Source organism: Lynx canadensis, chromosome D3, assembly GCF_007474595.2.
Source record: "Lynx canadensis isolate LIC74 chromosome D3, mLynCan4.pri.v2, whole genome shotgun sequence".
NCBI lineage: Eukaryota > Metazoa > Chordata > Mammalia > Carnivora > Felidae > Lynx > Lynx canadensis.
In genome coordinates, this window is record NC_044314.2 from 21,793,802 (window position 1) to 21,818,747 (window position 24,946).

General features: G+C 36.5%; 1 protein-coding gene across 1 annotated transcript in view; it reads right to left on the reverse strand.

Annotated features, from left to right (window-relative positions):
• Positions 1-24,946, reverse strand: part of DCC (DCC netrin 1 receptor) — a 689,897-nt gene that overhangs the window by 68,488 nt on the left and 596,463 nt on the right. The window contains 3 exon segments of the mRNA XM_032595323.1: positions 3,535-3,642; positions 3,644-3,768; positions 9,244-9,339. Coding sequence (XP_032451214.1) covers positions 3,535-3,642; positions 3,644-3,768; positions 9,244-9,339 — 329 coding nt within the window.

Genomic DNA, 24,946 nt, shown 5'->3' on the forward strand with positions numbered 1-24,946 from the left:
TTCTTTAAAAAAAGCTATAAAAATGTGGGCCCTAAGTAAATGTAAAAATACATTGTAGACTCAGGAAGATGGAATCCCATAAAATAAAACACAACATAGGCAGCTAGTATCTGATATGCTGAAATATAACTTCCAATCCTGTCTTCTTCACTATCATGAACACTTCTAAGTCTTACAAATGGAAATAAGGGGAGAATGGATGATGCATGATGAAATACTTCAGTTAGGACAAAGGGATCATACTTTTATAAAAAACTAGTCTCTCTGACAATAAATATCACTGGTGTTTGGAGACCACTAGTAATATTGTCCTTGTTGCGTTTTAGAATGACATACTTTGCATTCTGTAAATACATGAATGCACTGGTTTCTCGGGAACTTCATGGAGGTCGTTGCTCAGAATAAATCATTAGCCTAGAAGTACTTTGGAAATTCACGGTCAGCTATTTTTGTGAGCATAGACTACCCAGGTACTACCTCTCTGAGCCCTCAGTTTTGCTCATCCATAAAATGGAGATAACTGTAGCACTGACCCTCCTGGCATTATTTAAGTGTAAAGTAAAACATAGTATCCAACCCAGGGAAGCTTTAGATAAATGTTAGCTACAGTATTTCATGCATTGTCTAATGTGATATTTAACTTTACACATGCATTAGGTTCCCTATTGGGAGGGATATCTTGAGGGTGAAACTGAGTCTTGAAAAACTCTGTACCTTCTGTAATACCCATGTTATATCTGGTAAGCACTAGTCAATACTCAATGAATGGGTTTTGAATAGAAATTTGTATAAAACATCATGTGATTAATCATTTTAGTAGAAACTAAATTACAGAACATTGTTGCTTCTGATAAGGAAAATCAAAACAGAGTTTTAGACAATCAAAATATAAATGTCTGGATTATGGCTTGATATGGGATTACATGAAGTAGAAGGGTACTCCCGTGGAGATAGCCTAGAACAACCCCATAAGGTCATGCAAGCTCTAGCTGTAGTTTCATGGGAAATTGTTTTTCAAGTTATACAACCTATCTATGTCTTCATAAAGGGATCTACATACATGCTTAATTACGGAGAAGCTTATTTTTTTTACAGTAGGTGTGAATAATCTAGTCATATAGATGACAAGGAGATTGAGTAAATGCAGTGACATGACGGGACACAGCAAAAGCAATGCTTGTGCCCATATCATCTGACTCCATGTACTGATTTTTCTGCCTCTATCTTGTGCATGCTCTGCCTACCTTCTAAAGCTGTACTGGGGAGTGAAATGAAGTAATGGGCATGAAAGTAGTTTGAAAAGCTCACAATGTAAAATCAAAGCATTCCATTACCATTATTTGTAAAACTTAAGTTTATTGTACTACTTTCTAGGGGACTAGATACGTTCTGTATTTATCTTTGCTACCCAACGTACTCCACTCTGTCCTCTAACTCTCTTCTTCACAGGGTGTAGATGTAGAGCATGGGTGCGTAAGAAGGGGGACAGAATGTTAGTAACTAAAAGCCTTAGGTCAGGGAAGATGGTGGGAAGAGGAACATTTAAAATCTTTGTGTTCTATTCCCAGATATCAATCCATGAGAGAAATCAGCCTCCACTTACAAAATAGCTTTTGGGTTGAGTCTGACTTTGCAGGCATTCTTTGTGAGACTCAATAATTCTGTGTCTGCTGTATTAGCTATTCAACTGAAATAATTTGCCTCAAAAAATTTTGGAACTTAAGCCATTATGCAGAGAACAATCATTGTCCCTCAGAACATTTCACATACTGGCAAAGCACCCATTGCCATTCTGTGAAATGAAGGTATCGAGAAAGTACAGCAATTATGAACATAGAAATTTTAAGGTAGTCTTTTAAAAGCAAACTTAGAATTGGGCAATCTGTATATAAAGAGAGACTTAAAAAAATGTTCTTATGTATTTCATTGGTTGTCCTATCTGATAATGTTATCTTTATTTATAGTTCTGCTGAGTCTTAAATCTAATACTGCAAGGAGATGGATAGGGTACTTACAACATATGTTACATCAATGATACTATTTGGACTTGCCTGGAGAGTTTTTCCAAATACCTGACCTAGCAGGGCAGCAGTAACAAAGAAAGCTTTTTAAAATGGTTTCGCCTAAAAACTGATATATGATGAAATGTGAGTTTTATGCCACTTAAAATTTCAAAGAGACTAGAAGGAGATCCAGCATGGCTACAGGAAGAGAGAGAGGCAGATTTAGAATATTATTGGTGGGATTTTGCTTTATCTCCAGGTTCTTTAGAGTCTGACACTCCCAAAGGATACTGTCATCCCTGAAATCACCACTGGCTAGAGGCAGGATTAAGCAAGATGGCAGTTTAGTGGTAAGAACACTGGATAAGATATCAGGAGGTTCAAATTCTGAGAGCTATTGCAGTAGAGTGGTAAAGAGAAGGCACCTAAGGGTCATACGAAGAAGCAGGAGGACCAGGATTGAACTATTGGTTCCTTGGTTATTTGGTTATTGGGTACCGTGTATGATCTTATTTTTAAAGCTACCTTCTTGATCCCAAATCCTCATCTTGTAAAGCTTTATATTTTAAATGAGCATTCATATATTATCTCACATGAGTAGCTTATGAATTCTTTGAAGTGTAGCAATGGAACTGAGGGTCTTACCCATTGCCAAGTTATAATAATATGTTAAGTAGCACAACTAAGCTGTGTTTAACTGCCTCTATAATCTAGTGCAGTTCTAGGTGCACAGTAGGTACCTGATAGTCACCTGTTGCTTTTCTCATTTTTGTCTATATTTTGTGTACTGTTTGTATATGCTAATATTGTGGCAGGCTTAGGAGGTAACAAAGTTGTGCCCATATGTAACTATTTGTTGGAGTTAACTTAGGCCGGCTGACAGAGATTTAAAAGTAGTGAAGAAAATGCCTCAAATATCTATCTCTACAGAGCTCTTAACGGAGTTATGGGATGAGTCAGTGAAAGGGGTTGGTCTCATTCATATTAGTCAAAGGGGAGCGTGCACTGTGGTTTTCTTTACCACATGAGGGTGTTTCAAGGCTAACTGAGGAAGTAGATGCCAATGGCTTCGAGTGCTTTCTAAAGACCTTATTACAAAATCTTCTGTGTTCCCAGTCATATTCGCTGTCAAATGAGTCTCTGTAGCATTAATAGGGTTGCCTTTGGTGTCAATCTAGAGTCCAAATAAAAAGAAAGACACAAAATCTATCCAGAAAAACTAATGTGGAGCCCTGCTATTTTCAAGAAAATGGCATTCCCCTGTACAGAATCAGATTATTTATATAGACGCAGCATCTGGTGAACTCAATAACATTTTGCATTTCTTAATGTTTTTCTACCTTGCCTTAGAATTGTTTCCTAAGATACAATTATTCCCATTCTAATTTTAGATATTGAGTTATTAAAATGCTTGTTTTCCACTTAGTGCCACTGCAGCAAAATGACTCATGACAGCCCAGGAAGCATTGAAAACATGTATTAAGCAAATGACAGTTCATTTCAAATTTTACACTATCAATTAGAACTTCACCTTGTACTTCGCATTCGCAGAAAAGCTGGTCCTCCACCGGACAGTGGTAAAGTCGCACTTCAGATGTTTTTGGTTCTTAGGGACAGAGTTGTCTGCCCAGCTGACCCTCAACAGCATCGTGGGTAAGAGCCACAGCCTGTACACCTACTGGTGGGAGCATGGGGGTGGAGACATCTGGGACCGAGGTGGGGAAAATCATCAGCAAAGGATAATAATCAACTGGGTCAGTGGGATCTGGGTTTAAAAACCCGCCAAATGAAACAAACAAATAAATACATAAATAAAAGAGTTAAAAAAATAAATATCAGTGGTAACACATCACAATGAGTTAAATGCATGGCAATAATGATGAAAGGGAACATGAGAAGAACAGAAAAAAATACAATTAATTCAATCGGAAAACTCATCAGAAACAGTATTGCTATGTTATAAAAATAACTGACTCTTTTCTATAATTCCACTCATTTCCTTACAGTGGTTTTATCAACTCCACTTTTGGTGGTCACTTCTAGTTATATATTTTAAAAGTCCATTTTTTCTTGGAGTGTTGCACATTGCTTCTTAAAATGTTTAGCATAGAACTTAACAGTTTTATAATACACAGATAAAATAACAAGATCCAAAGGAGCGTTTGGTTTATTTCCTGCTGTAAAGGAATAAGTGCCTATCTAATATCTGTTTGATTATGTTTGTTATTTTTCCTCCCTTTCTAACTTGAGTTGGTTTCCCTAACGCTTTCATTATTGCTTAGCTTATATCTGCATAGTTTTGTTTAAGCAAGAAACAAACAAGAAAGACCAAAGGACCCTGCAGTCCTTAGCACTCTGTCTATGGCTATGATTGCATAAAACTAGACTGACCAAGTCCATGGTCCACATGGTCCAATGATATGTTTGATAACTAGGTTTCTTGTAGCACTTGGTACAGCAGGTTTTCTCAGATCGAAATCCTTAAAGAAAGCATGGAAGTGTCTGTTTTACCCACATTCTCACAGAGTAATTAGATAAGTTTTAGACTTTTAAGGCATACCTAGATTCCTATATTACTTGTTCCAAATGTCAGGTTCCACGGAAAGACTTTATGTTATTGACGGGGAGACAGAACGAACTGTGTGAGGTACACACATGCTTTGATCCTTTAACATAATCAGAACCTGCATAATGCTGTGTGTGGTTTTATAAAATCCTCTAGAAAAATTGTGTACTCTTTTTACGCTGCGGGTATCAGAATCAGAGGAGCTTATTTTCTGACTGTAGTAAGGGTCCAATTTTGAGTCTTTGATTTTATACCTAGGACTTTTACACTTTTGAAATTTCACCTTTAAATCATGGAATATTGTATCTCACTAAGAAAAAGGAGCCTTCAGCTGGGCCTATGATGACCTGGTAAAATGTGGAATACCTGAAGCAGTATACATACAGAGCTTATATTTTTAAATAGCCTAGTTCCAAGCACAGCAGCTGCTGGCTGGTTTTGTTGATTACTTCACTTTGTCCACTGTATTTCAAAATGCCTATCCCCTACTCATTGCTCTGTTTTCCAATGAATTATTTAGTAGTTTACTGGGCTGTGGTCTTTGGAGCAAAATATAAAACACCGAAAACAAAAACAGAACAAAAGGAAAGGGAAAAAAAAAAAGAGAAAAGAGAGAGAAAGAAAATGTGTGTTTAAATTTGAATGACAGAGCCCAGGCTTTCCATATTTCCTTTGATGTGTCTTTTTATTAAGGGCTCCTTTAAAACCCAAATGGATTTATGAAATGATGAAAGGGGAGCTGAAGAGCACAAGGAGGATCCTGATCAGTCATCAGGTTGGTGCCCTGGTGGCAGGTGTTTTGGCCAAACTGAGGCTGGTGCTGCCTCACTTGTTTCTATTCTTAGCCGACTTCCAAGAAGAAGGTTATACACACAGGAAGACCGCTCTGAATCACAAACTTCTTTGTTGGACCGACCTATATAATGTGTTATACCTGATTTGTTGTTTCTTTGCTTACTCTGGCTCTTACACCTATTGAATAATAATCTTCCACAGGTGCCATATATGAGGTTTTGAAAAGTAGCAATTCTACTAAAAGAAATGTTAGCATTCAGCCTGGCTGTTTTTGGATTGTAGAATACTATATTTTTCATGACTTGTGGAGTTTCTTGGAGTCTCAGTTCCAGAATGCGTTCCCTAAATTTCAAGTAATGTTGTTTATTGGTATTTATCTATGGACTTACGTAATTTAAGAATTTCTATTTCTGGCCAAGTTTTTCTTGACTTTTTTAAGGCAATTTGTTTTCGGGCATGGCTTGTCACTTATCTCCTTTAAGTTGCAAATTTATACCATCAAATACAAGAGCCACTAATTACATGGGCAATTTAAGTTTGAATTAATTAAAATTAAATACAATTAAAAAATCACTTCTGTTGCACTAGCCAATTTTAAGTGTTCCGTGGCCATAGAAGCCAATCTATCATCTTGGATAGTATAGATATGGAAATTTTCCAATAAAGCAGAATGTTCTAGTGGATGGCAAGCCCTACACTAAACACATAAATGCCACACACACTGCTAATTATCTTTCTCTCAGGAGAGAAACTGCTTGAGTAGTTAAGTTAAAAATATTCTTTTGTTGCTGAACAACTTTTTCCAGTTTTCAGGTGCCTTATATGCTACTGATTTGCAGTGGTTATATTCAAGAGTAAAAACTAAATAAATCAAAAATTAAAAGGGCAAAACATAGCCTCCAAACTTTTGCTAAAAAGAGAAGCCTATTTGGTTCCTAATAGATGTTTTGGTAAGAGTTCATGAATTTTTGGCTAACACGCCAAAGTTCAAAGCAAGCTTTGAAAATAATAACATAATTTTGCATCTGGATTATACTTCATTCAGACATTGATGAAACAGTTGAGAATAAACAAGTTCAAACGACACACCTCTTTATTCCTTTGCCCTCTTCCCTTATCCAGGCTCAGAATGTCTTGTTCTTGCAACAATAAGAAATAAAAAGCTCTACTGAAAACTAAAAACTCTTCACATACCCATTTGACCTGGTGAAACTTTCCTTAGCTTTAATACTAATATATTCAGGATGAAATGAGGCTCCAGAGTGTGCCAACATCTAAGAGCATATACTTGTAGAAAGCATCATGGCCTGATACTTACTCCAGCCTGATGCATTTATTGCCTGTGATTTTTTTACTTACTTTATGCTGTCCTCTTCCAAGTCTTCCCAAGGGAATACTTGGGAGAAGCTCAAAGACAGAGAATGTCTTCTCTGTGGCATTATGACACATTTATTGATAGAATTTCTCCCAGAGCCTTAACCTTTGATTCCATTTATTTGTCCTTTGTTCTCCATGATGTGGGGAAACACTATAAGTCTGCCATATCCAAGAAAATTGTATACTTTTCCTCTGGAAAGAACTGGTTTTATTCATTCCTCTTCAATCCCTTACTGACTCTGCTTCATTTAGAAAATGCCTCGCACAATTTCTAAGTTTTGGTATCCATTTATTTCCCAGATCCATTAGGATTAGAGTCCAATCAGGAAAAAAAATAGTCTTATGGATCACTGGTATTTTAGAAACCACTCTGGGAATGCCATATGCCGAGGATTAAACAATGACAATAAATGTGAAGGCAGAAGTTAATGTCCCAAGTGGTTCTTTTTGAGCAACTTATCTTCAGTTTATCTAAACTCTACTATTTTTACTACTACTACTATTACTACTTTCTGCTCAAAAATTGATTTTTTTGGGGGTGGTCATCTAAGTGTCCCTTCTTTGTGGGCTCTACTTTTGATAAGAAAATAGTTTGAAATAGTGACAGTATTACTAATTTGTGTGGCCTGACCACAAGCTCAAAGTCCTGTTGATGAGCCGGTGCTCAACATCTTTCACCAGAGGCAGGAAAAAGATGGACTAAAAAAAAAAAAAATATGGGAAGGACAAGTACAGCTAAAGTAGCTCGTTATTTCCCAAAGAGTTCTGCTGCTGGCAGAATAAGAACATAAGGGGAAATGAAAGTTCTAGATACCTCCATCACATTATGTTTCCATTCTGGACCTCCACATGCTTCATCTCTCTGTGTTTAGAGATCGTATGTTTGACAGTAAAGATTCTCTAAGGTAATACTTCTTATGTGCCCTTCTGGGGAGACATGAGTCCCTTGGGTAACACAATGAGAGACCTAAACGGTCTCCCCAGATAAATGAATATATTGACACATACCCCAAATTTTGCATACCACGTTAGGCAGGTCATAGACCTTGAAAGATTCAAGGAGACTGTGGAATAACAACTTTGCCTTACAAGAAAATCTGGTTGAAATCAATAAAGTGATGGTATATTCTGGGAACCATCATATGAATTCATTTTACAACTGTGTATTCTTAAGATAGTCTATGAAAGGAGATAGTGAGTTTGGAAAATAAACTGTACAAAGTTTACATACATTTAGGGGGTAGCAAAAGATCCCACTATTTATTCTATTTTGATTTATTTCTCCTTGTCAGGAGGCATCTAGTAATTTTCCATGTCCTCCAGTTCTTGCTATGAAATCCTGCTCTCAGATCCTTTATTCTCATTAAGGCGAAGATAGCTGATGAGTTAAATGAGGTCTGAGGCTCGTGAGTTTTGAAAGGGGGGCAGGATCGAAGTGTTCATTAAAAAGATGGACCTCTTGAGTTTTACTTTCAGATTTTACACATAAGGCTCTTGGAGGTGATTGTGTGACTTTCTAGTGATTCTGAACAGCTCCCCCCAGAATCTAGTGATTCTGAACAGAATAAGGGGATACTTAATTCTATTTTTTTTAAAGCAAGTTTCATGTCCAACATGGAGCCCAATGTGGGGCTTGAACTTATAACCCTGAGATCAAGACATGAGCTGAGATCAAGAGTTGGACACTTAACCCACTGAGCCACCCCGGTGCCTTGTACTTATTCTATTTTTGAGTAAGTCCAGCCTTACTCCACAAATAGTCTCCATAAATGTCCTGGATCTCACTCCTTTCTGAGTTCCTTGGGCTCTTTTTCTCTTGTGTGCTGCCTTTACACTCCAACTCACATAAGAATTCCTAGAGGTGTCAAACCTCAGAAGCAGCAAGTACTTCCAATGTCATGATGCTCTGGGAACTGTTAGAGTGACCTGTAGTTCCTGGTTCAGGGAAAGGCCACCTGTATGACTCAGCCTAGTCCAAACCAGTCCCAGGAGGTCAGTCCTTCCTTGTGATATTAGCTTGAAGGATCTTCTGTAGAGAAGCATGTGGCCATCTGGGCATTTGGTGGCTTTTATGTGGAAACTTTCCTGCCTAAATTGTGCTGGTCTGCAAGATGAAACAAGATGCTCAGGAGAATGAAGAGTGGTATTGGGGAATCAAAGTATGAGCTATTGAAGAAGACAGAGAAGAAGAGATCCCTATTCTCGAAACCCACCTACTAATTTATAGACTGACTTCCTCTCAATTTTGAAAACCAAGAAAGTAATGAAATATGTGTGTGTATATGTGTATACATTTATATCCAAACACACAGACACACATCACACACACACACACACACACACACACACACACACTCATAAGGCTCAGAACATGACTACATACATTTTGGTTTTTTTCTTTGTATTTTGTTTTATTTTGCTTTAGGCGTTTGGTTTTGTTTTTGCCACCACAACTCAAACACTGACTACCTTGTCACGAGAGGATTAACTATTTTAGCTTACCTGTTATAGATCTGGTGGTGGCACTTTCATAAAGAGGAACTCCTTCTCCTGCATTGTTAAAAGCTTTTAGGGAGATGACATAATGGGAACTTGACTCTGAAGAAAAACAGAAAGAAAATAAACATGTTGATTTATTTAGTGTACTGAAATATCCAGGATAAACATTTTCCCCCAATACAATTTAATATGATCTATTAAGTAAATTGTTGCTTAAAAATGAGTGAGTTTGCTTCTGGGAACTAGGTGGCAGTGGTGACAATACAGTTCTTGATCTTCCTGAATCTCCACAAAAAAAGAGACTGAATGGGGGTGCCTGGGTGGTTCAGTCAATTAAGCATCTGATTTCTGCTTAGGTCATGATCTCACGTTTCATGAGTTCGAGCCCCACATCCGGCTTTGTGCTGACAGCTCAGAGCGTGAAGCCTGCTTTGGATTCTGTGTCTCCCTCTCTCTGCCCCTCCCTCTCTCTGTCTCTCTCAAAAATAAATAAACATTAAAAAAAGAGAGAGACTGAATGACTAGATAGAAAACCAAAAGCATCTGGATAATTACAGCAAAAGTAGGTGATAAGCTTATACTCTCAAATTCTGAAATACAACTGGATGTGGACAAACCACTACCAACCTTAGGACTTGCATGTTATCAGCAGCTATGTAGGAGAAATCAGAGGGAAGCATCAAACTTGAAAACAGGGTAATTCTAAAATAACCATCACCTAATGCTAGAAAATTCAGAAGACCAATCTGATAACATAACCAAGCTGATAACCAATCTGAGTAAATACAAATACTCAAAAGTAGCTTGGAATATCTCCTCTCCAGAACAGGACTTATGCTGGGGACAAAGTACTGGGTACAGAGTTACAATCTGAGCAGACAGAAGTAACAGAAATGAAAGGGAAGAGAAAGTCTAGATAAAAGTAGGGGAGAGGAATAATCATGAAAACTTAGAAAGCAAGTTGCCATACAGTTTTCAGTGTGTATCAGGGGTTGGCCAACTTGTCTCGTAAAGGGCCCAGATAGCAAATTTTTAGCTTTACAGATCGCATTGTCTCTGTCATGTATTCACCTGTGTTTGTTTGGTTGGTTGTTTACAACTCTTCAAAAGTGTAAAAACCATTGTTAGTTCAGTGGGGTCCAAACAAAAATAGGACCTGGGCCAATTGTGACCCACAGGCTACAATTTACAGAGTCCTGAGCTCTGGCCCAATGAAAGCAACAGAAGAAGGAGCTGTGTGGATTTAGAAAAGCACATTAAACAGAAACACAGGGAACATAGGGAAACAGGTCACATGAAAGCAAGCAAGCAACAAAAGTCTGTTGAGGTTAAATGCCTTACAAAATAAAATGAGGAGAATGCCACTTCTATAGACAAGCACACTCCCAAAAAGGGATTGAAAATACACAAGGAAAGTAGGTCACACCTGTGATTGACTATTTCAAAATGAGCTAAACCACATTAAGAAAATTAGATGCCAGATATTCAAGAGTAACATAAATTAGAATTAGAAAAAAAAATAGAAGTGAGGTGGCATAACTCAAGAAAGAATAGGTAAGTAAAAACATAATTTTCAAAATAAAGTGTGACTAATGAACAAACAAGCTCAAGGAAAAACAAACACAAAACAAAAAGAAATGAAGAGAGAGTAAAATAGAATTCAGGAGAGAGTGATGAACAGAAGGAAGTTCTAACTGATGAGTGATGCAGTTCTAACTGATGAAAAAGAAAACCAAAGAAAGACAATGGAGCAAATACAAAAGAGTGGAATTCAAGAAATGTTTGGGGAGTTAAAAAAAAATCTTTTAGGCATCTGGACAGAAATAATACATGGCCTATCAGGGGACAATTAAATTATGATCAGACTTTTGCACAGTCCCATTTTATGCCAGAGGGAATTGAAGTAATTTATTTGAGATATTCAAGGTAAGAAAATGTAATTCAAGGATTTTATAGTTAGCAAAAGTTAACTTTAAACATGATGGCACACCCAAGCTGGTATCAACATAGGTGCAACCAGGGTATGTTGCTTCCTTGATCCTGAGAGCTACTAGAAAATGAGCTTTCGACATCCTAAATGACCAAGGGAGATGCAACCCAATAGTTAACTGGTGAACAACAAATGCTAGGAACTAAGACGAGGTGAGAGTTAAAAGGAGAAGATTTTATTTTTGTAATGGCTACATGTTCTGACACTGTAGCTAGTCTATAATCATAAGTCAAAAATAAGGGAGAATAGGGGTACTGTATGCAAAAATAAATGTTTCGATAATTATTATTCCTGATGATACCATGATTCTTGTTATGCTGAGACTAATGCAATATTGGATAAAGCAAATGAATAATCATGAGAAATTATAATCCTATCATCCCGTGTCCTTAAGAACCAGAAAATTAGTGTGGATTAAAGGACACACTGATGTAAAATAGAAGAAGTATATAAAGTCTTATGTTTCTAAACTTTAATTGGAAAAACTCAGTTTAAACTCAAAAGGCATTTTCTCTCTGTTGTAGTTCTACCCACTGAAGAAGTCTAGAGCTATTGTCAGTAGGGGTGCTTGTTAGCACTCCTAATGTCCCGATTAGGATTTTGAGAAAAATACTTTTTTGCACTTCAAGAAACAAGGGGTTCTTGAAAACCTGGTTGATTCCTGGACTGAGGTAGGATGCATATCAATTGAGCCTGAAACATGTTGATGTAACCAAATAGGAAGCGACCAAAGACTAATAGGCTCATGTCAAATGGATCCAGGAATCAAATTGAAGAGGCTCCAGCAGACCAAAGATGAAGACAATCTGAGATTCAACAAAGGTAAGAGTTTCAGTGAATTGAAACCCAGCAAATACATGTGAATGTATGAATTCATAAAGATATTTTAAAAAATAACAAAAGTGGGGCACCTCAGTCGGTTAAGCATCTGACTCTTGGTTTCGGCTCATGTCATGATCTCATAGTTCATGAGCTTGAGCCCCCTGACAGGCTCTGTGCTGACTTTGCAGAGCTTGCTTGGAATTTTCTCTCTCTCCCTTTCTCTCTGCATCTCCCCTGCATGTGCACGCTCTCTCTCTCTCTCTCATAATAAATCAACTTAAATAAATAAATAATAAATAATAAAAGTTGGTGACTTCTGAGGTTGACAGAGAACCAAACTGTTGTCTTGAAAATTAGGTAAGGATCAAATATTACGTATTTCTTAAATAAACTCTATGACTGTGTAACCAACAGAGTGTGAGGGGAAGCATCCACTTATAATCTCATTCCAACTAACAAGTAAAAACACAATGATAGAATTCAAATATTACTATTTTGCAGCTCTAATGAACAAAAGGATATGGGCATTAAGTATTTGTGATGGCTAAGATAAAATACAGATATCTAGGCACTACGTATCTCCGAATAAAAGAACTCCCTCCCTCTAGAGTCTTGCCAAAGGATGGAATCTACTTAGTCTGATCAAACCTCTAGATTCAAATGCCAGTTTGCAAGAATAGAGCAAAGAAACAGTTTAAGTCCAATTAATGATAATTCATTAAGCTATATATTTGTTGCATGTAGTTTTCTTTATCTGTCTTTTATTTAACAATTAAAAAAAGCTTTAAAAATGAGTGAATTTAGGGGTGCCCAGGTGATTCATTCAGTTGAGTGTCTGACTCTTGCTTTCGGCTCAGGTCATCATCTCATGGTTTGGTTCCTGAGTTTGAGCCCTGCATTGGGCTCTCAGCTGACACAGGAGAGCCTGCTTGAGGTTCTTTCTCTCTCCCTCTCTCTCTGCTCTTTCCCAGCTCATGTTCTCTCTCAAAATAAATAAACATTTTTAAAAAATAAGTGAATTTATCTCTGACAATGTTCTTTGAAAATTGATTAGATGACTTTTTCTTCATGAAATTTTATGTAACCTAAATATTAGCATTCAAGATATTGACATTCCAAACCACAATGAGCCACAATATAGCAAGAGGAATAGAATAAAATTATGTTTAATGTAATCAAAGGGCTTCAATTAAGTGAATTGCTTTCCCTACAAAAGAGGATATTTATTTATTAATTTTTGCTGTGAACCTAGTTTACTAATAAGAAAGTAATCGGTCAACAGTGATAAATACTCTTGGAGATACAAGATTATTTATAAAAGATAGACCTCTGTTGTCAGTTTGCAACCATAATTCTGGGCAGAGAAAACAATGAACAATGAAAGATTGCATAAAATTAAGCAGTACAGTACAGACACTACTTGTGAACGCTATGTGAGTTTAGAGGACTGGAAAATTAGTGAGGGACTGGGTCATCAAAGACTTCTTGGCAGATAATGGACTTGGAACTAGGGCTTGAGGATATGGGTAGGATTTAGAGATGGAAGGATAATAGAAAGTAGAAAAAAATCTCAGGAAAAAGGCGTATGTTAAAAATACAGTTAGATGTGTCAGCAAAAATACTTCTCTAGTAGGAAAAGCATGCTTTATGGTTACTGAAATGGAGACAACGTCTGATTTCATACACATGACTTATCTGCACAATTACAACGTAAACAATTACATTATGTTCAAACCCTATATAATTGCCTTTTTGTGGGTAAAATTGCATTTGGTTTTACATTATACACATATAGTTTATATTTGCATTTATCTATGTATTTATCAAGGAGTGAGGAAGAGGTTAACAATTCCAAAACTCGTGTGCTTGGGAATTAGGGTTTTGATTCTTGTTTGGTTTGGCTTGGTTTGACTTTTTAAATCTGAGGGAGAGAGAAAAGGAGAAAGGCAGAGAGATGAGAGAGAGAGAGAGGAGAGAGAGAGAGAGAGAGAGAGATTTAATCACAAGGTGTGAGATACAATAGGGCAGAGAGGATGCTTGACAGTAATTCATCTAAGTAATTCACCAAAGAATGGAGCCACCACTCTAAGCTGTTATTAGCATGTGGAAGGCAGTCTTCTAGCCTATCAGCGTATGAAAGGTAGGCCACAAATCTATAAACTCAGATTCCTATATATACAACTACATGCAAATCTACACCTATTCATGGAAAAATAAATGATGAAATCTGGGCTTCCTTAGTTAACATGTCAACCATAAGATCAACAGCAACAAAGTAGAAACAATACTAAGGAAGTAAGGAGTGTGAAATAAAATAATAAAGCAAATCTCATTTATGCAAAGTGATTAGGTATGATTCTTTTATGTTGACTTCTCCATTTGGAATTCAGAGTGAAGGCTGTCTGACTTGATCAGAGGCTGTTCACTTCCTGCTCAGAGTTAACAGCTGAAGCTGTTAGCATGGTTTTTGGGACATTGCATTCATGCCTTCACCTCTTGGTCCCCACCTCCCAGCTACCCAGTTTATACCTCCTTAGAAAACATACTCCAAAAGCCTCCATAGCTTTTGTGCACCATTGGCTTTCTGCCTTTTGGAGTGCATATGATGTCTCATTTAAGAGAAAAAAATGCATCTTACCTGGTTCATTCTCAAGCTTACTGGTTTGGATTTTTATCTCAATCTGAATTATAACAATACCAGTACCTCATCTAGCTGCCATCTGGCTTTTGAGCAGTACTCATCATTTCTTAACTTCCCCCATAGTAAATGTGACGTAACTGTCATTTCAATACTGACACTTGCTTACAAGTCTCTGGTAATCTGAGTAATGGCAACTTCCCCCACTTAATGTCTAGCCATGGATATGCCAGCAAAGAGTCTGAACTTTTATAATTTCCTAGCTGTTGGATTAATGAATTACAAAATTGCCAATTTCCACAGACCCCAACTATGCTGTGCACGTCCTAGGGGATAGCTAGCTTAAATTTAAGTAAAATGTGGTAATGGCTTAGCCTTGGGAGAGGTAAACAGATTTGCAATGGAGTTGTCACTGGCATAAGAATATAGTTCAGAGCTAGCAGTCCTGGAGAGGATTTGGTCTGGTCTTTTCCTGTTTTAAGTTAGCAATTTAAGGACCAGGTAAGTTCACTGACTTTCATAAAGTAACATAGAGCTACCAAAGAAATAAAAGACCTAGGTCAACTCCACAATACTTTTTGTCTACTTTTTTTTTCTTTTAATGAAAAAACCAATATTTCCTTTATTTTATTGATATTCTACCTGCTCATTTACATCTTTTGGACTGTCTCTGGTCTCTGTATAGTGCTTTTATGAAACTGCACCGGGATCTCCTCAGGATGCAATAGGAAATTTTCATGCCCCCACAAATCTTGATCCAAAACTGACTTAGCCTGAACACCAATAACAAAAATATTCAGTTATTTTTTAATAGTGGATAGTGGGATATAATGCCTTGGTCCCCTTTTCCATTGTGATACTGGCATCTCCTTTGAGTTTGTGTTGAGGGGAAAAGATGCTGGGAGCAACAGAGAAGGGTTTTCTCCCCATGCAAAAGGAGAGTGCCATTTACTAGTACACCACTAGAGGGCAATGTGGAGCTATTTTTCTGCACATGCTCAGAGCTCTTACACTTTAAAACCAGTAAATCACAAAAGAATTGCCTAGAATTGCTCCCTCTATAGAAGAATCAAATGAGTTAAACACATTTAATACCATAATGAATTGCAAATGAATTAACCATTAATTGTGGTCAGACCCCATTGTTAAGGAATACATTTAATGACAATTATGACAGCAAATTTATTTTTTGGCTTTATTGAAATGATGCAGATACATGGCTTGAAAATGTATCAGTTGCCTCTGGAAAATAAAGTATAGTAGTATTTTCTCATTTCAATTCACTTTGATCGAATCATACGAAAATAACTTGGATTTTGGTGGATATCCATGGGAATTATTTTTAATTCTGGAAAATTTGAATGGTTACACAGATTTCAAATTGTTGATCAGATTTTTATCACTATTTGGCCAACTTTTCTTACAGAATACATTGGATTGGGAAAAAGAAGGCTGAAAAATACTTAATAACTCTTTGAGAATCTAAAACACATGGCTACTAACCAGTATCTTCGTTGTGGCTACAAAAAAAAGTGAATAAATGCACATTTACTGATTATAAGGGTTGTAAAGACAAGGGATGGGTAATAGAGAGAATTCTTGGTTCTCCTTCCCTACACACTTGGTAGGTGAGAGACCCATTATTCTAAGACCTTTTGTTGAGGCTTTCCTGAAGGTAGTGAGATGAATGGCTCTCTGGGGTTGAGGGACTGAATCAAAAGATCTGTGGAAAGCTCCTCAGGGACTAAACCAAGATGCTGTACTTGGTAACAAAAGCCAGTGAGAAGAACATCATTATTTTTAATTAATATTTGGTGTGAATTAAATGCCACTGGCACGCGCCAGATTGACAGGTTGCAGTCCTTCATTCATTATAGATTATGTACTTCATCAGTGGACCTATCCATGCCAAGTGCTTGTCGGGGCCCAGTCTTCATGTCCCTGCATCTTTTGCCCTCCCCATTAGCACTGCCAACAAGTCAATTAGAGAAAATTAGAGTGGTAGCTGTTTTCCTAATGCAGAAGCCTGCTCATTGCCGTGAACCAGGCTACCACATGCATAGAGTACAGGCCACTGGATTGCTGTCAGATGGTAAATGTTATTGGACACCTTTGACCCCACTGGACCTGAACCATTTAATTAAGTATAATGGGTGTATAGCAAATAGAGCTGATTGCATTGATCTGTTAAAAGGATGAGTAATTCATATTCGAGAAAGATGCAATTTATATAATATATTCAATACTCAATTCTACTTCATTACATATACTTCTTTGCAAATTTAATTAATAGCTAATCTAACCAGCACCCTTATGAAGATTTTGGTTTGTTTCATTTTGTTTTTCCTTTTTTATTAACATTGTCCAAAGAATGGTCAGATTATACTATGACTTGCTTATTAACCAGTCTTGTAATACCAGATACTCAGCTAGTCTGTGTGAGTATTTGAGTCCAAAAAGAAGAGTTAAGGGAATTTTTTTTTAACCTACCAAAGTCTATCACCAGGAAAGAAGTTAGGTAAAAACAAACTTTGTAGGAAATGTTTTCTTGCTTGGCAGATAGAAGATGCTTGACAAAAATTTGCTGAATTGATGAATGTATGAGACACAGCAAGGTTACATTACTTCATGAAGTCTAAACAGCAAGCCCTTAATCAATCTCAATGTAGAATTCAGATTTCTTGATTCCAACTTGCATTTTCTGATACTTGCAGGTTCATGAAAAACTAGTCCAAAGAGATTGTGCAACAATTCCCCTTCTCACTTGCAAATTCATATTCAATTATTCTTCATTCATTTATTCACTTATGAACTATCACTGAGCATCTTCTGTGTTTAAGAGACAGTTTTAAGTTTTCTAGGTATACCCTAGAAAGATTATGGAAAGATTATGGAAAAAAAGCCCTTATTTGCATTGATGACTTTTCTTCTTTTTTCCCGTTTTATTAAGAAGTAATTGATACATATTATTGTATAAGTTGAAGCCATATAGCATGATGACATGACTTATACATATTGTGAAATGATTAACATATAGGTTCAGCTAACATCCATCTCATGTAGATACAACAACAAAAAAAAAGGAAAATAAAATCTCCATGTGATGAGAGCTCTTAGGATTTATTCTCTTAAAGACTTTCCTGGATACCCTACAGCAGCCTTAGTTCTAGTCATCATGTGGTATGTAACATCCCTAGTACATATTTATCCTATAACTAGAAGTTTATACCTTTTGACCATCTTCTTCCAATGCCTCCTCCCCTACTCTTTTCCTATGGTGACCACAAGTCTGATCTCTTTTTTTAAATTTTTGTTTAATGTTTATTTATTTTTGAGAGAGAGAGAGAGAGAGAGAACGAGTGGGAGAGGGGCAGAAAGACAGAGAGAGGGATACACAGACTTGGAAGCAGGATCCAGGCTCTGAGCTGTCAGCACAGAGCCCAACGCGGGGCTCAAGCTCATGAATGGTGAGATCATGACCTGAGCCGAAGTCGGACGCTTATCCAACGGAGCCACCCAGGTGCCCCATCTTTTTCATGAGCTTTTTTTAAGGTTCCAAATATAAATGAGATCATATAATATTTGTCTTTGTCAGACTTCTTTCATCTAGCATGTCTCAAGGGCCATCCGTGTTGTTGCAAATGGTAGAATTTCCTCATTTTTTATGGCTGAATAATAATATGGGCACTTAGATTATTTCCTTGTCTTGGCTATGGTAAATAATGCCATTATGAACATGGCAGGAGGGGGCAGTAAGTAATGCTATTACATAGATTGTTTTGAGTTAGCGTTTTCATTTCTTTTGGATATATTCCAGAAGTAGAATTGCTGGATAATATGGTAATTCTATTTTTAATGTCTTGAAGATCCTCCATTCTGTTTTTCATTGTGGCTGTACAACTGACAGTTCTACCAACATTGCAGAAGTATTCCCTTCTCTCCACATCCATGCCAGCATTTGGTATCTCTCGTCTTTCTGACACGGGCCATTTGAGGAATATTTTAATGAAGAAGCTGTGTTGGAAGCTTAAAAACCATCACGGTAAAGTGTTCTAGAATCAGAGAGGCTTTGCAGAGAAGACGAGTTTTGCTGAATCTTCTGGTGACGGAAGGTTGAGAAGAGTGGAATAAACAAGTGCAAGCTCATAGTGGTTGTAGCATCACACATGCTAGGAGCAAAGCTTAAAGACAGCAACAGTTTCTTCTCTTCCTGGTACTAACATTTATTGGGTGCCTAATTAGGTGCTTTCTTGACCAACCCACATCCCTTATTTTATGTAATCTGTACCTTAATCCAGTGTCTGACATGTAGTAAGTACTCAATTAATATTTGTTGAATGGAAGAATAATTATCCCCCTTTTATAAGTATAGGGGATAATTTTTAATTCCAAAGTTCAGCCTCTTACACTCTGCACTACTTGCCTTTTACAAGAAGAGGTGGCAGCTTGAACATTTTTTACACATTTTGAATTGGGCCGTTAGGGATATTAAATCCTTAGAACCATGTGGTCCAGGAAAGATGAAAAGAGGTTGAAAGTGGGTATACCTCAGACGCTACTGTAATTGTCCAGAGAAAAATCACAAGGGCCTGGCCTGGAGTGGTTTAGTACAAATGAAGAGAAAAAAGATGGGTGTGAATAATATACTTTGTAGCTGTGTGGGGAAAGGGAAAAATCAAGAATGACTCCAAGATTTTGAGTCCGACAGTGAGATGAACTTATTGCTGGGACTAAGAAGTCAAGGAGGAAGAGAAACATTTCTGGTTCTGTCTTGTTTGGTATAGGGAGGAAGTGGCATCACTGATAAAACAGATAGGATTTGGTCTTCGTGTAAGAATTGTATATAAATAACCTGTGGTATGGTGAACACTTACTTTAAGTCTTGGGAAAGCAGTGCATCTACTCCTCCAGATACTCTTTCAAATAACCGGTTTCCTATTTTTTCCCCACTGAATTAACTAGTTGTCTTGAGGTGAATTAGGCTCATACTAGAGATTATCTTCTTAGAGTTATTGGCTGGCTCTACCTTGGTGAATCATACCAAATTTATGCAGTATCTTGCATCACACTGAAGAAAAGCAAGCTGTTTCATGTATACAGTGCTTAGATTTAAAAAATATATTTTTTTAATCAAGTAGTCAGCAATATCCCAAAGTGGATAGGGCAGGGGTAATCATTTCCATTTTAGAAATGGTGAGGCTGGCGTCCATTTACTTTCATCTCAACCAGAGACGATACAGGTGGAACTGCATGTCTTCCACGTGCTCAGGCGTGCTCCTCCATAGTGCTCGGGCAACGAGGTCTGAGGTTTTCTGTGACCATTCTGCAGGGCAACTTTCAGTCACCAACTAGAGCAGAATAAACATTTTTCACCTGCTCTAGTTAGCGAGATATGCTTTGGCAGAGAGCACTCAGAGTTGGAGAGATGATGGAGCAAATGCTTAGGTTATGAAGCACTACAAGCAGCTTACTAATGGAGGACTTAATGAAATAATTTCTCAACAAAGCTTTACATTAGGAAATTTCCAGACACAACATAATCAAACACATAAAAGTTTTCCTCTTGGTGTTCATATTTCTTGAAGAAAAGAATGAATTAGATAAAAGACAGGTAGTTAATATTGTATGACCACCTAAGGACTTAAAAAAAAAAAAAACAAAAATACTGTTCACCTATTAGTTAATTCAAGGAAACAAATCATTACTTTGGCTTAAAAGTCAAACTGATTCCCTAGCATAAAGAAAGAATAAAATACATTAAAGTTTTTTTTTGGTTAGGAACTGAAAGAGGAAGCGTATCTTTCCCTTTTACAAATGCTTGCCATTCCTTCCTCTCTTCCTACTTCCTTTCTCCTTTTTCTTTACTTCAAGGGCTCATTCTCTTCTGACTCTCCTGATTCATTCCTTTGACTTCCAAGGAGGGGTGAAGGGAATAAGGAAGTAGAAAACAATAGAAAACAGAAGATATGAAGAGAAAGGCTGATAAGCATATGAATACATAGGTGCTGGGGAAAAAGAGTAGGTGTTAAAATAATGCCTTGAGTCCCGGTTTGTGAGCATTTGGTGCAGGGGATACCAACCTACCATGCTCTATCATGCTTATCTTCACAGGAACCCTAAGAGATGGATACAGCGATGTCCCCACTCTAGAGATGAGAAAGTTCAGGTTTAGTGATGGTCATAGAACTCATTAAGAAACAGTGCTTAAATTCAAAGCCAGGTCTGTCCTACTGTCCATGGGTCACTGCAGGATAAAGACTGAATAAGACAGGATGGTCAAGAGGCTCCAAATAGTTCGCACTCTCTTTGAAATGGAAAAGTAGAAATAAAGACACAACCAGAAGTAATTTTGGGACTTCACCATGCATCATTTTAAGTAGAGCCCAAAGTAAAATTTTTACTTTTTAGCGAGGCACATCAATATCATATAAATACCATTTGATTTTCCCCTAACATGGTACACTAGCATATGTCATGGGGACTATTATTTCATATTTTGATTTTGCTTTTTCATTCAATAAGTGTCTAAGACTGTGTGTGTGTGTGTGTGTGTGTGTGTGTGCATATGTGTGTGTGTGTATCAAAGTAGCCTGCTCAATATGTCAGGTTTTATATTCACTCAAGTTTTTGCCTTCATCTGGGTAATGTCTTTTGTTATCTGAATGCTGCCCTTTAATTACCCAGTATACCAAATAGATGATACTCAAACACTTAAGTGACATGCAGCCTACATGCATTAGTGAAGTATTTAGTTATAACCACAGTTATCATTTTTCCACGTACTGTTGCTTCTGGTTTCTTCATTATCTCAGACTAAGCGCCATTTAAGGTTAACACACAAAGTACTATAAAACAGCATTGTACAATAGCACTTTCTTTAATGATGTAACTGTTTCCTACCTATACTATCCAGGATGGTAGTTACCAGTCACATTTGGCTATTGAGCACTTAAAATTTAAGAGACCGAGGAACGGACTTTTTTCATTTTATTTAATTTTGATTAATTTAAGTTTAAAGAGTCATACATGGTTATTGCTTTCCATGTTGGACAATATACCTATGTAGTAGCTCTGTTTACCCTCCTCTCCAGTGGTGTTGCCATGGTTACCAGGGGCTTGTGGACAATGTAAAGAGCAGATGGAGCAGATTCATCGTGAGTGTTCCTGCTGCTATTTTTCTCTTCAAATACGAAATAACACTACCTATACATACTATGGTTTTATAGTCTGGGCTGAACTTTAATTTAATAGGTTGCACACAAACATTACACTTAAAGGTAAGTATAAAGCATTTGTTTTGTATATGACTCAATATCTCATATACATCTTAATTAATTTCTATGCCCATGGCACTAAAATTACCATAACTAAGAAACTCTTAAGTCCTCATAATTTTCAGTTCTGTGCTCTAAAATTTGGACTTGTTGCTCATTTCGTTATATACTCAACTCAAGAAAATATGACTAGATGGAAAATAACTTTGTTAATAATAGAAAGGAACATTAAATTAATGATAATTCTAAGGTAACTGTAAAATTGAACTCATTTTTAACCTCTTGCTTTAATAAAACATAAAGGAATAAAGTCAGAATAAATAGGTAAGAATAAAGACCTGGTAAATATAATAACTACCAATGGTAAATGGTACAAGGAATGCAGCATTAGACCCTTTGATCACAAATAGAGCTTCTGACCTAAGTTCCCAAGAAAATCAACTAGTGTTTTAGTTACCCACTTGGATTGTCTTGGGGTGAGTGGGTAGGAGAGGGAAGGAAATAAATTAGACAAAATCAAATGGATTTACAATGAGCTGAGCCAAGAGTCAACTGAATGTCAGCATTAATGGTAATATTCAGTAGATAGATGGGAAAAGTAAAATAATGCTGTCACTATCAAGAAGCCAATGAAATAGGAAACAAAATAGACTCTTTGGTCCCAGCAAAATATATTAAAGTATATTACTGATATAGAAATGGAGCATAATTGACAGTTTTATACATGATTGCTTTAAATGAACCTTGATTGTAATACAACTTCATGTTCAGAAAATTCTGCTGAAAGATGGTAGGGAAAGGGAAATAGTGAGTAACAACCTATCCACTGGTGGGGAGACAAGCATGTGGTTAAGCTGCTTTCTTTGACATCTTGCTTAGTGACACCCAGGAAGAGGGTAACTATCTATAGGAGAACATTTAGACATGTAAACTCTAAAGGGGCTACAGACCTAGAACGCAGCTGGATATAACCTTACTGAATTCACAGAGTCCCTGGCTTTCAGTGAGAACCACTGAACTCAGAGTTAAGGCTAAGGACAGAGTTCTTCCTTCTAGGTCTGATTTCACCCTAAAAAGTGAAATTCAGAGTGGCAAGCTCATGGCAGTCGGATTAGGCATACCTGAGTTTAAAAGGAGTTTGATTACTTAAATGGTACATATTCTTGACCAATTTTCTAAGCTCCATTTTTGTTTTTTTAATCTGTAAATGTCAAGTGTAATATCTTTATTTTATATATGTATTATTGATACTGTATTTTAAAATAATAGATACTGGTTTGACATTCAATCAATGGTATTTGTTTTATTATTTTAGCCTGTATTGAATGCCACCTCTTATAACTACTTATTATATATTTAATTAAAACTTTGTTCACATTTTTTTCAGTCATAACTTTCTCTTCGATGCCTATTCTGTCTCTTAAAAGTCTGCAAGATCATCCTGATGGTATAGCTGTGAGCAAAAGCATTTCTATTTCACCACTTCTAGGACTATGCAAAAACATTGAGGATAAAAACTGATCTGACTCTGTAGATTAAAAAAAGAAACACAAGCATTCTTCCAGGACTGGTCACTTTCTCTCCTGACACCCATCAGTGCCATTTCCTTTGAAAATCATGGACTGGGATTATACTTCAGACAAGGTGGCCTAACCCCGAGGTGATTTGTAAGGCAAGAGATATCTCTGGTCTTTGCTCCTGGATATTTGAATATACCATTTATGGGAGAAACAAAACTTAAAATAGGATGCAAGTACAAGAATAATCTCACCATTTTCAAGCTTTTTTTTATTCATCTGAAATATTGGTTTATAATTTATTGTTCATCTTATATATAAGATTTGGCCTTGAGTCACTGTTAATTGGTATATTAAATTATATCTTCCAATAAAATTTTCTATCAGTGAAGAAATTCAAGAGGACATGCTGTACTTTCTAAAAGAGATTTCAAAAGATATTTCTAAAAGACACTGTCAACATCAATATCACTATCTAAGTGTTTAAAATCCTAAGGAGTCACCCAGATAAGGAAGCACTCACTTCTTTTTATAAATTTGATTCTGTTGGTTAAACATCATAATATGCTGTGTACTCCTATCAATGCTACACTGCTAAAAGGAATATTCTCATTTTTATGTTATATTTATTTCAACCTATTACATTTAGAAGTTTTTATGCATTATGGAGAAGGCAAAGATCAAATCTAGAAAATTAATTTAGAAATATATATAGGTTTCTCATTAAACTGAGGGTTGATGGGGAGTGGGAGGGAGGGGAAAGTGGGTGATGGGCACTGAGGAGGGTACCTGTTGGGATGAGCACTGGGTGTTGTATGGAAACCAGTTTGACAATAAATTTCATATTAAAAAAAAAAGAAATAGATACAGGACTTGTTTAAATACTATTTCTCGATTTTGTCAAATATCAAAACTATCTGGGTATTTTGAAGACTACATAAATTTTAAAAAATTATAAAAATATAATAAAGGGTTCAGATTTCAAAAGAATGCTCTAATTATTTTGTTGTTCATGAATTTTACTTTATTAGGTATTACTTAAAATAGAAGGGACACCAACAAAGACTAAGATTTTTTTTCCTTTGTGAGTATAAGCAATTTTTCTTGTACTGTAATTATTATAAGATAATTTGACTAAAAGAAAAAAATTAGTAAAGTAGGGAAGTAGAATTAGAGAGATATTTAATAACACAGTATTAGTTTGAAAGATGAATCAAGAAATATTTTTCAAAAAAATATTTTTCAGTGATGAAGGTTAACATGTTGATGTCCTTTCTAGCATTCAAGATAATAAATATTTAGGTCTTAACTGTATATGTCACAGATATATTGTGTTAGTTAGGATACAACCAAGCTGTTATAATTAAGAAAGACCAAAATAGAGCAGTGCTGGTCATGTGACTTTGCCATCCTCTGTGACTTCCGTCTCTAATTCCTGGTCATCTTGTGGATAGCAAGAAAAAGA